This window comes from Canis lupus, chromosome 3 (genome assembly GCF_003254725.2).
Source record: "Canis lupus dingo isolate Sandy chromosome 3, ASM325472v2, whole genome shotgun sequence".
Taxonomy (NCBI): Eukaryota; Metazoa; Chordata; class Mammalia; order Carnivora; family Canidae; genus Canis; species Canis lupus.
The window spans coordinates 55,353,306-55,365,717 of record NC_064245.1 but is presented as its reverse complement, the minus strand read 5'-3'; the positions used below and the strand labels follow the sequence as shown (position 1 = coordinate 55,365,717).

Genomic DNA, 12,412 nt, shown 5'->3' with positions numbered 1-12,412 from the left:
GTGAAATGAAAACACATCTTTCTTCCAGATATTAACATACTTCCCGATTATCACCTCACCCTTCTCCACATCCCTACATGTTGGCAAGGGGGTGTGTGCATCACCACCCCAAGCTCAAGCTCTCAAATCAACAACGAAGCCAGGACAGCTCTGTCGGGTCAGCAGCTCTGTCTGGTTGCCCGCACACAGGTCATGGAAAAAAGGCTTTCGTAAAACAAAAAAGGAAAAAAGCTGCCAGATTGCTTTTCCCAGTTCTGTCCCATTGGCCAGAGCCACATATTTATTATCTTCAGTGCTACCCCACACCCAACCAGGAAAGCCAGCTAAGAAAATTCAAAACAAATGGGGCAGTGGGTAAGGGCAGATGGAAGGACAGACGGACGGAGAGATTGGTTTTGATGGAGTTTAACTGTGCAGCCCTGGGCTTGTGAGGAACATGAAGGCTCTTACCGCATCTGCAGCTTGCTCTGGAGCTCCTGCAGAATCTCTGTGGACTGTTTGTGATAGTCTAAAGCTGCCTCTATAAACACGGCCAACTGGCTGACTTGTTCTACCTGCAGCAAAAGTAGAAAATTATCCCAAGGCCCACATAATGTTCAGAGAGGGGGCGGGGGGCCAGCGACAAAGACCCGGCTTTGCAGGGGAGCCCCACATCTTCCTCGGCTCTGGTCCATCTTGTTTCCTTCTGCTGCATAATCATCACACAGGTGGTGGCAGAAAGCTGTATATTCTGGAAAACCATGTTCACATTGACTTGTGATTAAAATGTGATTCAACTCAACAAAAGCTTGTTTTTCCAAGTAGATGATACTCTCAGGAGATTTTTTTTTTTTTTTATGCTATAAAGTTCATGGATCTGAAAACAGAGAGATAAAGCTTTTCCAATTACACGAGAAGCCAACATTCACTAAATGAACTGCTTCCTCAGTGAAATATCTCTCCGGGCATTTTTTAGCTAAGTTAAATCAGGAAACTAAGTAAATGAAACTGTTCTCACGTAAGAAAGGAAACCAGAGGCAGGGTGTGCACCGGGGCAAGGACCTGCCAGCCGCCTGTATGTTTTCTTGCCCTCCATACAAAATCATAGCCCCAAAACATACAGCTGAAAGGAATGGACTCCATAGCCTCTGGCATCTCTTGTTCCCCTGAATCCACACTTTCATGAAATTAGTGACCGAATCATAGTGGATGGAAAAAATCAAAGTAAAAAAGCTCCGTCACATAAGAAAGCCTGGAAGACCAAAAAAAAAAAAAAAAAAAAAAAAAAAGAAAGCCTGGAAGACCAAGGGATGCACAGATTGAGGCACAGACGTCCCCTGTAGGGCCTGAGGGATTCCCTCCATCCCCCATGGGTCTGAGCAGCTGCTCCAGAAAAGAGGAATTCAAGACACTGATGTCAGCAAGTCCCAGGGGCAGGACCTCTGGGTTGAGGTAATAAAGGCCCCCAGCAAGAGTCCTTTGACCTCCAGATCCAGAGAAGGAGACAAAGCAAAACAGATCCCCCTCTTCCAAAGCTTCCCCAAAGCCTGTGCATCATTTCCATGTGCTAAAGGGGTTTTAGGGCAAAGTATGTCCTGCTTATTCACCCATATACGCTCATCCTGTAAAACCAACCATGGATTCGTTCACCTTCAAAGATCCAAGCCGTTTCCATTTGTTGTTAAAGACCGTGCTCTGGCTACCTCTATAGTTCATTTTCCTTGTGCACGCACACCACTTTAAAAACGGGTTCAGCGGGCACTTAAGATATGCACAGCATTCCACATGTGCCCCACTGTGATCAGCATCTGAACGAGGAGATCCTGGTGTGTTACATTTGCTTTGCCACGCTTGTGGCTGGAAAAGCAACAAGCTGAGCCTTAAATTTCCCAAAACCCAGTAAACAAAACAAAGACAGCCTGGCCCCTACACAATTCCAAGGATTTCTTAAGTTTCGCCTCCTTGGCTTTTTCTTTTAAACAAGTCCAGTGCCACGACCTAACTCGACCACAGTAGAATCTACCGCAGTAGGAAATGTCCCCCCTAACGGTGGGAGGGCTGCGAGCTGGGTCAAATCTGTGCCATACCTCTCTGTCTCTGGTAAAGTTAATTACTATTTTAATACCCACTTTGAAATATGTCTGACTTTTCTCTTTTCAAAGGAGCAGTGAAAAAATGAATATTTCTTGAAACATATGGAGGGATGATAGGGAGGGGTAGAGGGAAAGATCACCAGCCCTCCTCTCTGGTTGGTAAAACAGTCATGTAACCTAGAGATGCATTTGTAACTATTCATTTGATGGCTGACTTTGGTAAGGAAATGAATCCCAAGGCCCCTTAAAACTTGAGGAAGAACAGCATGCACACAGTAGGTGCTCAATGCAACTACCAAGGAGGCAGTACCACACAGCAAAGGATCTTGCTGACGGTGAAGCCACACGGTGCCACAGGGGGATTATATGCCTCTCTGTGCCAGATGCCGGAGGCTTCCAGCCATCCTCCAGCCATAAGCAGCAAGGTGCATGCAGGTGGCCTCTACTTCCCAAACCACAGTTAGAAGTCAGCACCTGGGATGCCTGGGTGGCTCAGTGGTTGAGTAGATGCCTTTGGCTCAGGTCATGATCCTACTGGGAGCCTGCTTCTCCCTCTGCCTATGTCTCTGCCTCTCTCTGTGTGTCTCTCATGAATAAATAAATAAAATCTTAAAAAAAAGAGGAAGAAGAAGTCAACTGGATAGGCAGAACCAAGGTAGTGGTAAAGCCAGGCCCTGCGAGTACCTGTCCAGAAGGTAAAGCATTTCTTTCACTGGCCGCACCGCTCAATCTGGCAAATCCACCTGTTAACTTGGGAAAGATCACCTGGGATGAGAAGGAAAGTTTAGTTCTGCTGCTGGCTGGGATCTGCACTGTCCCTTTGCTGGTGCCACCTTGAGAGTGAAGTGTGACCGCACACCATGGAAGGGTTCACACCATATGCACAGAGGAAGCCTACCAGGGAACTGGCTCCCATCTCAGTGCTGAGTGTACTAGCTCTCACAATGGAGTCACACCTGGCCAGGTGCCATAACACAGACTTCCCTGTAAGCTAGAGGAGGAAGAGGGAGAGGCCACGGTGCTGGCAAATGGCCAGGTGAGGACTAGGAAGCTACCCCGGGCAGGGGGATGGGGTTCACAGAACCCGAAGGAGCTTGTGGTGAATAGAAAAGTGGGGCAGCCTGGGTGGCTCAGCAGTTTGGTGCAGCCTTCAGCCTGATCCTGGGGATCCGGGATCAAGTCCCATGTCGGGCTCCCTGCATGGAGCCTGCTTCTCCCTTTGCCTCTGTCTCTGCCTCTCTCTCTCTCTCTCTCTCTGCCTCAGTGTGTGTGTGTGTGTGTGTGTGTGTGTGTGTGTGTCTCATGAATAAATAAAAAAAATTTTAAAAAATAAATAGAAAAATGACCCCAAAGACACCCCAGCCCATCTCCCCAAATCTGTAACTATGTTACCTTTCCTGGCAAAAGGGACTCTGCAAGTGTGATTGAGTTATGGGTCTTAAACTAGAGAATGACCTGGATTATCTGGGTGGCCCAGTGTTATCACTGGGTCCTAGAAGAGGAAGGCAGGAGGGTCAGAGTCAAAGAAGGAGGTGCATCAGGGGAAGCAGAATAAGAGTGTGGAGATGCCTCACTGCAGGTTTTGAAGGGTGAGGCGGCGATGCTCTTGGGATGCAGGTGCCTCTGGAAGGTGGAAAAGGCAGAGAACTGGCTTCTCCTCTTATGTCCTCCAGGAGCACAGCCCTGCCAACACCGGGCTTTCAGGACTCCTGACCTCCAGTCTGTAAGACCGTAAATCTGTGTGGTTTGAAGGCACCCATTTGTGGTAATGTTACAACAGGAAGAGGAAACTATCTCTGAGCTGCTTTCATCTACTCTCAAAAGAAGCAAAATCTACCAATGGAACTAGAGCTGATAAGGGTCCCCTGCTTATGGGAGATGGGAGCTGTTGCCTTGAGACTCACAGAAACCCAACACAATGGGAATGTGCCACCGTGGCTGGGCCCAGGGGCTTCACAGCTGACTCCACCCCACACGGTGGTTCCTTGCTCTCTTCCCAGAGGCAAGACTCAGTGTACATCTGGGGTGTCACACTGTGGGTGTACTCTACTTCAAAACCTTCTCGGTAGCTGCAAACCATGGCTGATTATAAGCATGAGGCTGTTGGGGGTACTGAGCCCTGGGGATGGAGGCAGAGCATAGATGTCCCCATATTTCTGTGGGCTATGAATACAAGAGGTCCCTGGGGCTATGTCCCTAAGAATTGGATCTTAGCCACTGGGGTGGCCTGTAGACCAAGTGCAAAGGATTTGGGCTGTACCCAAAGGTAGGATGGCCTGAAGGAATGCATATTGTACTAAGGTCAGCTCTCTGCAGAAGGTTACGGAAACAGGTGGCCAGGTAGGAGCCGGGCTGTGACTCTCCTCCTCAGACCCTCCAGCAATCAGTTACCAAAGGACTAGCTAGCATCCAGGTAAGCGGGCAGAGGGTGCCCCTCTACAGACATGAGGAGAGAGAACAGGGATGTGAGTAGGTAATGCCCTGTACCCAGATCCCTGGAATCTGCAGTGTGCTTGCCATGAAAGAATGAGGAAATGCACATCTTCTGGAACATGACAAGCCAGTCCCTCTCACAACTGAAAATGGCATACTTCCAATGGATGGCATCTTTGATTTGAATCGTGGACCATCCAAACGATTCCTTGCTCTGTCATATCAAAGACGTCCGTTCTTTTTGGATTCCTCAGAGAAGCTAGAGGAGTCTGATCATAAACAGATGCCTTTTCCAACGGGGCAAGATCTCTATTCAGAGCTTCTTAGAAAGTCTGAGCAAGGCAATTAAATTAGTAACCTAGGTAACAGCCACTTAACCTGCTTTCTCCACTCCCTATTTCTAAAGGCTTTCTTGCATGTCGTCGTTCATGTCACGCCTGACATTCATAGGTCAAGGGGACTTTCAAGGGGCAAAGAGCTGAGTGGAAGTGAAACCAGAATCAGATTGCAGGCCGCTCAGTCCTTGCTGGATATGTGCTCTTTCTGCAAGCCCCATTCTTCCAAATGTACCTTGTGCCACACGTCACCAGTCCCTTGAAATGACAGCAATAATGATGATGATGTGGAAAAGCTTTCCAGTCAAACAGGTTTGAGAAACTCCCCTGTGTACTATGCCTCTGGGATCTCTTAGAGATCGATTTTTCACACTATCATATAAAGACTCCGAAGAGTCTCGTCATCAAGAAAACCCACCTAGCTTTGTCTACGCTAGGGTTTGCCAAACTCTAGACCATAGAGATGTTATTAGTGGGACCTACTACCTCCCATGGAATGAATTTGAGAAAATGCTCCTCCAGACTGATGGTAAGAGCCCAGGAATCTACAGTCTGGCAACAACATTTGTTGCAGGAGCCCGGGGATGGAGGGAGAGTCCCCAGGCAGGAGACATGTACCAAGAGAGCTAGAGAGAAATGCAGGCGTCTGGCCTCACCGGCCTGGAATGGAGACCATCTATGTGCTATCTCTGGCTCCTGCTAAAGTCAAAGACCTACATTCTGTGATGCCAAGGTGTGAGGAATAAACTCTGCAAAGACAGAAGGAGTGCGTTAAGGGGCCTGCAGGTGATACACCATTCCCAAGAAATGGGTGATGGAGGCTGGCACCCAACCTGCTGAATTTCCCGCACCCCTACCTCAGAGCCAGTTGTGGTGAGCAAAGGGGGCCCTCTCCTAGGGGAAGCCTCCCAACCCAGCCCAGCTGGTCAGAAGGGCTCAGCCACAGGCCTGCCCTTCAGCGCCCCTGGGGAAAGCTGGTGATTGAAACATCTCTGGGCTCACATCCGTGCATGGACGAGTGAAGCTACTCAGCCCCGAACAGTTGCTGAAGTGATGCCCAAGGTCCCCAGTCCAGCCCTGACTGCCAAGACAGCCAAGGACTCCAGGGTGGGACCAGAGAAGGCTTCTCTTTGGTTCTCCCACTTGCAGCTTGGCCACACACAGGAAAACAGATGCCAGTTTCCCTGGGAGTGTCTGTGTGAATGATTCAGGTCCTTCACCTCACCCCTTCCTTCCTTCCACACCACAGGATGGTGGAGGTCAGGGGGTCCTGACAATCAGGGTGTCCATACCCTGACTGGAATGGGCAATAACTGGAGCCTGGCTCTGAGGTCTGTATTCATTAAGAATGTGGGTTTGCCAAGCAATGATCGGCTTTTCCTCTGCCCACCTCACACTCCCAGTGGGTTCCAAGGTCTCCCTGTGGGTTCATTCCTGGGATACGTGGTGGAGTCCCATTGTTGGCCCAGGCCTAAGTTGACCACATGGATTTCCAGAAAGTCCTGTTCTCTGGGCACGGGGCTGGTACGTGTGCCTTGTTTGGCTGTCCCTCTTTGTTTCTTATTGGAAGAATCTAGATGTGAAGACAGATGAGCAACCACACCCTGGAAACCCCCTACAAATGGCCTGCTGGCCAGAAGATCCTAAGAAGGGCCACACAACCTGCATGTAGAGATTCTGGAAAAACCAAATCTGTTAGTTTCAGTTGGGGCTTTCCTCAAACCAGGCAGATCTCTGGTATTATCTGGTGAAGCTTTCATTGTGTCTTAGCCAAAGCTACGGGACACGAGGTCTGGACACCACCTGCTCCCCACAGAGTGAGACTTTGGGGTATGAATTGTTAGTGCCGGACAGAGATAGGCAGATAGCACCAGACCACCTGACACACCACCTTACCTCCCTCATTCACACTCCTCTGCTTATTTACTTCCTCTAGCCCTGCTTCACTCCTGCTGGGGAGGAGACCAGGGAATGTTCCTTAATTAGTAGGATGGGTTCTTCTGCCCCAAAAGCCAACTTTGCATGGCCAGAGGCCACATGTCTCAGATCCTGTCTGGATGGGTGAGTCAGGTCAGCTTTCATCAAATGGGAATACTCTCCAGCACAGCTGCCCAAAGGCCTGTATTTTATAATTGCTGGGTGGTCTCAATGGTTAAAAGGGCTGCCCCTTGGTTCCAATCTGGCTTCTGTATCAATTCCTCAATTAGTCGGAACTCAAAGGGGTGGATGGCTTTGACTGGCACCCCCAACCTCTATCTCACAATGGTATTGGCCTCTCCCACTCATGTCTGGAGGAAGCACCAGGCCTCTGCTGCCCGCCACCACATCCCTGAGGCCACAGGCCCTTGAGAAGCGGGCATGGACCTGGGTTCCAGCAGGTGCCAGGTCAGGGGGATGTGCTATCCAATTACCTGGGCAAAGGCAGGGCTTGCAGACCCACTGCCTTTCCCAGGAATTAAGACCCAGCCATCTTTAGCTGCAGGATCAGTTTCTGGAAGAAAAGTCAGTGTCCTAACACATAGCTCCTCCTTCACAGCCTCCTTACAGATAGGAAGCAGACACAGAGGAGACTGAGTGGCAAAGGCTGGACATGCACTGGTGATCCAGAGAGAGCTGGAAGCCAGGGCTCTGTGGGCTGCAGAGCTCCTGGACCTGGCCTGGGTGCAGAGAAGGGCAAGGATGGGGCAAGAGCTCTGTGTATGCCTCCTCCCTCCACACACTGACTCTTCGTCTTCTCCCTCCAAGTCACCTGCTGTTCATGCCTAAACACCAACCTCCGCCTTAGCATGTCAGGGCCAAGGACTGAACTGGAGACTTTCTACACCTTTGCTGGTCAAGAGGACTGCCAGGCCACCCGGATATGGCCCAGACACACTGACACAGTAAAGGACAAAACCATCCCCCTTCTGGGTCTGGCTGCTGTTGCCCCAACAACAGAAGGAAGGCAGCCATCTAGAGTTTACACAGTAACTTGTGAGTGTCCTCAACCACAACCCCAGGAAGGAGAAAAGGTCAAAGCAGGTATGCCAGGCTAGAGGGGCCTCCCCCAGGGCCCCTTTTAGACTCTACCATGAGTCATTCAGCAAATGGCCCTCTGTCACTGTCACCATCATTGTCATCATCACCACCAACCTCTTCAGCACCACTCTGGCCATTCCTGTGACAATCAGCAATCAGAGCACACAGGTGGCAACCGCAGTTAAAGATGGCAGAGGGAGAGGAGGGCAGGGAAAGGGAAGGAGCCCAGTCCCAAGGCGGTTGGAAAGTCCTTTGCTGTCTTAGGATTTTGGTCTCCACCTACCTCTGAGGTTGCTTTCCAGGGGCTTTTGTCAAAGGACAGGCAGAAGCAGAAAGGCCATCCCTGAACAAGCGGGCACAGCCTGGTAGTGGAGGTGTAGACCCAGCTCTGAACTGATGGAGCTGCCCAGGCTCCCCAGAGGCACAGGGTGCCCTCCACCCCAGGAAGCCCTGCCTCCGCAGAGTCTGAGTCAAGAACTAGCCATTACTTCTGCTAGGGCAGGGGGTAGGCAGTAAACTCATTTGTGAATATGGTCACTGTCAGCGAAGGGATCAATAACTGAGTTTTTATATGGAAGGGATCATTCCTGACTGCCACCTTATCCTAAAGGGAGAAAACAGGTCTCTTGGGTGAACTGGCAAAGGCAGAAAACTGAACCAGGCCCCTAGTAGAATACGTTGCAAAAGCCCATCATCGTGGTTCATGAATGAAGTCCCGAAGAGGAGCACGTGGGTCAGGCAATAGGTCTGACACACGAGATTCAACCTCAGAGTTTGCACCCACCACTACCAGGCACGGGACCAGAAGGATGATGTGGGCTACGCAGACAAGGGTTAGATGCACTGGATATGTCACACTCTGAAATCACATTCTGAACACTTCAAAAAGTCAAATATGGCACTCTGAAATGAAACAAAACCAAAATTGTCCATTGCTTCAGGACAATGTTAAGAGAAAATTTCTATTTTTAAGGGAAAATAAATCAGAAAAACAGAGCAAACAGTTACACCTCTTCCCATTTCCCATAAGACATTTTAAAAGCCTGATCAGAAATTAAAAGGAGAAATGTAATAGAGTATACTTTTCAGGACTCAGGCTTAATGGACCTGGGGGTTTTCAAATGATTTTCTCTGGGATTATTGTCTCTTCAACATGGAATATAATTCCCCCTATCACCACGGCAAATAAAAGGTACTTTTGTTTGACTTGACTCAAAAATGCAAGACCTTGATAGACCTTTTAAAAAACTATTAGAAGAACATGGTTTTGCAGATAAATAAATCCTCTGACTTGTCTCCACAGGTTTGAAAGTTCGGCAAATAGGGTCCAGAGCTAAGGCTGGCCCCAAACAGCACACAGCATCGCTAAGGCCAGGTTCCGGGCAGGGAGGCCGGAGCCAAGCTAGTGGCAGGAGCCTCTTCCAGTCAGGCAGCAACAAACACCAAAGGACTCACTACAGAGCCTTCTCGGTGCCCCAGTGGGGGTGTTACCATGCCTCCAAGGTACGCTAAATCCGGCTTCTCTTGGACAAATAAAAATAAAAGCTGATGGGAATCACAGTGCAAGAGAATACTGGCATTTCTGAGGGATCTGTGTCAAGACTCTCACGATTCCCGAGTTCACAAGTACCACCACTCAGATGCATGATGCAGGCCATGCTTTTATGTCCTGAATGTTCACAATGACAAGGAAAGGCATCAGAGAGCCGCCCCTCCTCAAATATCTACCCCACAGAGTGCTTCTCTCAATGTTAGCAAAGCTGCACATCATACTACATGGGCTGTCCATTGGCCTGCAAAACCACAATGCTCTGGCTTCAAATACAAAGGCCGATCTGCCAACCTCCCGACTCCCCAAACGACCCCCTCCCCAGGGCCACCTGCTGCACATCCCAGGAGAAATCCTGAGATAAACAGGACTTCTTGAGACCTGAGGTGTGGGTTGGGACTTGCCAAATGTCTGAAGGTATTTCTGAGGCAGGTGATAATGGCTACCGAAAGTTCTGGAAGCTTTTGTAAACCAAAGCTCAAGAGCTCCTCCACATGTTGGTCCTAGTCATACGTTCAAATGTTTTTATTCACATTAAAGTCTCCTGTTTGGTTTAAATACTTACATCATTTTCTAAAAAATTAAACATGCTTCTTTCAGCCAACTCCTTTGACTCTTCAAATTTTTCTACCGCTTGTCTGACTTCTTCATCTGGTATCTTACCTACTCGCTTCTTTTTATAATCATAATCCAGGCGGCGGCCTTCCAGCTTTTTCAGGTGGTGCTATACAAGACAAAGGAGTCTTTCAGAGACTGTACACTCAAAACATGGGGCAAAGAAATCTCTGTTGTTTCCATGAAAATATCCATTGTTTTTTGTCAGCCTAAATTCTAGGGGAAGGGACATATCTTAGACATCTGTGTGGCCCCGGCATTCACTAGGGGCTACCTTTACTATAGATCCTCATGGAATATTTGTGGAATATTCCACAATATCTGCTGGTTAGATGGATGGATGGATGGGCACGTAGGTGGATGGGTGGATGGATGGATGGATGGATGGATGGACGGACAGATGGACGGATGAATGAATGGGTGGGTGGGCAGACAGATGGGTGGATGGGTGAGTGGGTAGGTAGATAGATGGGTAGGTAGATGGATGGGTGGATGGGTGGGTGAATGGGTAGGTGGATGGGTGGATGGGTGGATGCATGAGTGAATGGATGGATGGATGGATGGATGGATGGATGGATGGATGGATGAGTGAGTGAATGGGTGGGTGAATCGATGGATGGGTGGGTAGATAGATGGGTGGGTGGGTGGACGGGTGGGATGGTAGAATGAGTATTTATATGGAAAATAAGGACATAGTATCAGCACTCAAATTCCATTTTCCAAAGTTCTTTATAAGACCCCTCACTTCAGTTCTATTAATGTCTAGATAATTTCTAACAAAATTACACCAAAAATAAGTACATTTCCTTTGGCACTACTATCAACTCCTCACTATGAGGTAGATTATAAAAGCACTAGTAGCCTCTAGAATACTTATGCATCTTCCATAAAGTTCCCAAACAATTACAGAACAAGTTGAATAAATGTTATCAATGCATATGTAGACACAGAGGACAGACACTTACAACCTCTGAAAAGGTGAGGTTTCTTTTTTTTTTTTTTTTAAGGATCTCCTTAACAAAATGTAAGAACTGCAAATATTAGACCTGTCCATTCATGGAATGGGCTACCTTGTGTGGTGGTAAATTCCCCATCACAGTTTGTGTTCAAGCAGAGGGATCCCATATCAGAAATACTATAGACAGGACAGTTGTTTGGGGCAAGGGAGAGGTCTGGAAGAGTTTATACATGTAATCTTTGGAAAGCAGGTATTTGATATCAAATGTTTACACACAAAACAAAGACTATCCCACTGAAGTATGGATGTACTATGCATTTTAGTGAAAAGCACTGGTTCTACTTCCATAACGAATACATGAAAAGAGCATATGGATAAAAGCCAGAAGTATCTTTCCTCTATGTTCTGTGACTCTGGGCAAATCTATTATTTCCTCTGATTCTCTGTGTATGGCTGTAAAATGGGGATGGGGATGGCCAGCCTCCTGCTTGTGGGCCAAGAAATATCTGGAATCCATAAAACCCTTTACAGAGATCAGTCAGCTGGTGTTAAAGGAGCAGGTTCTCCACTCCTGGCATCTGAGACACAGACAACACAGCTGAGACTGGGAATGGCTTCTGAAGACTAGACTCTGAACTCTTGATCATCATAGGACTTAAGTGTAGATTTAGAGTGTTTCTGTGTCAAATAGCAGCTGAGCAACAAGAGATGCCACTCAGGACATTATTTTGTTGCGTAGGGCATGGACAACACTGAAGTATGGGTGTATCTTGCACATGTGTCTGGTGCATATCTGTGTCCACAGCTAGCTCTGAAGCAGGTCAAGTGGAAGAGCTACGCTGCCCAGAGGACTTTGCGTTTTTCTCAAGGACAACAGCACAAGATGAAATAGCATATTATGTACTTCAGCCAAGGGGACATCTGGTTTTAAAGTTCTCCATTCGGGAAGGACATCCTCATGTCCCCAGAATGTCCCTTCTTCTCTAGAGTCATCTGTTCCTTAGTAATTTGTGAGCACAAACCTCATCCTGGGCCTTGTGGTCACAGAAGTGAATGAAGCAGGATGCCGAGGCACTTAGCGCTGAACAACAGGAGGAGAAAGCAGTGATGCTCACGGCACAGGGCAGCATATAAGCGTATGACCAAGGCAGGAGAAAACAGGGCTTCCCAAGAGAAAGGGCATCTGAGACCTGAGAGGTGACCTGGCTTAGCAGGGAGGGTGGGGAGAGGAGGGTGAGAAAGACAAGGGACAGAGGACCGCACACAGCAAAGCATCCCTGGGGGCTGCAAACATCGCAGAGAGGCTGGATGGCAGAGCTGGCTGGGGCTCAGTGGGCCGCTCCAGAGGAGGGAGAGGCAGAGAATCAGCTGTGACGTGGCGGCTCTCTAGTCCACTGCCAGCGACAGTCAGCATCTTAGGAAGGCTGCCCCC

At 48.6% G+C, this 12,412-nt stretch overlaps 1 protein-coding gene across 5 annotated transcripts in view; it reads right to left on the bottom strand.

Annotated features, from left to right (window-relative positions):
* SH3GL3 (SH3 domain containing GRB2 like 3, endophilin A3) overlaps positions 1-12,412 on the bottom strand; it is a 135,768-nt gene that overhangs the window by 26,529 nt on the left and 96,827 nt on the right. For all 5 annotated transcript variants that reach the window (XM_025437082.2, XM_049108512.1, XM_035714390.2 and 2 more), the window contains 2 exons: positions 9,973-10,131; positions 451-554 (listed from right to left, as the gene is read on the bottom strand). In XM_025437082.2, the coding sequence (XP_025292867.1) occupies positions 451-554; positions 9,973-10,131 (263 nt within the window). The remainder of the gene's footprint in view (positions 1-450; positions 555-9,972; positions 10,132-12,412) is intronic.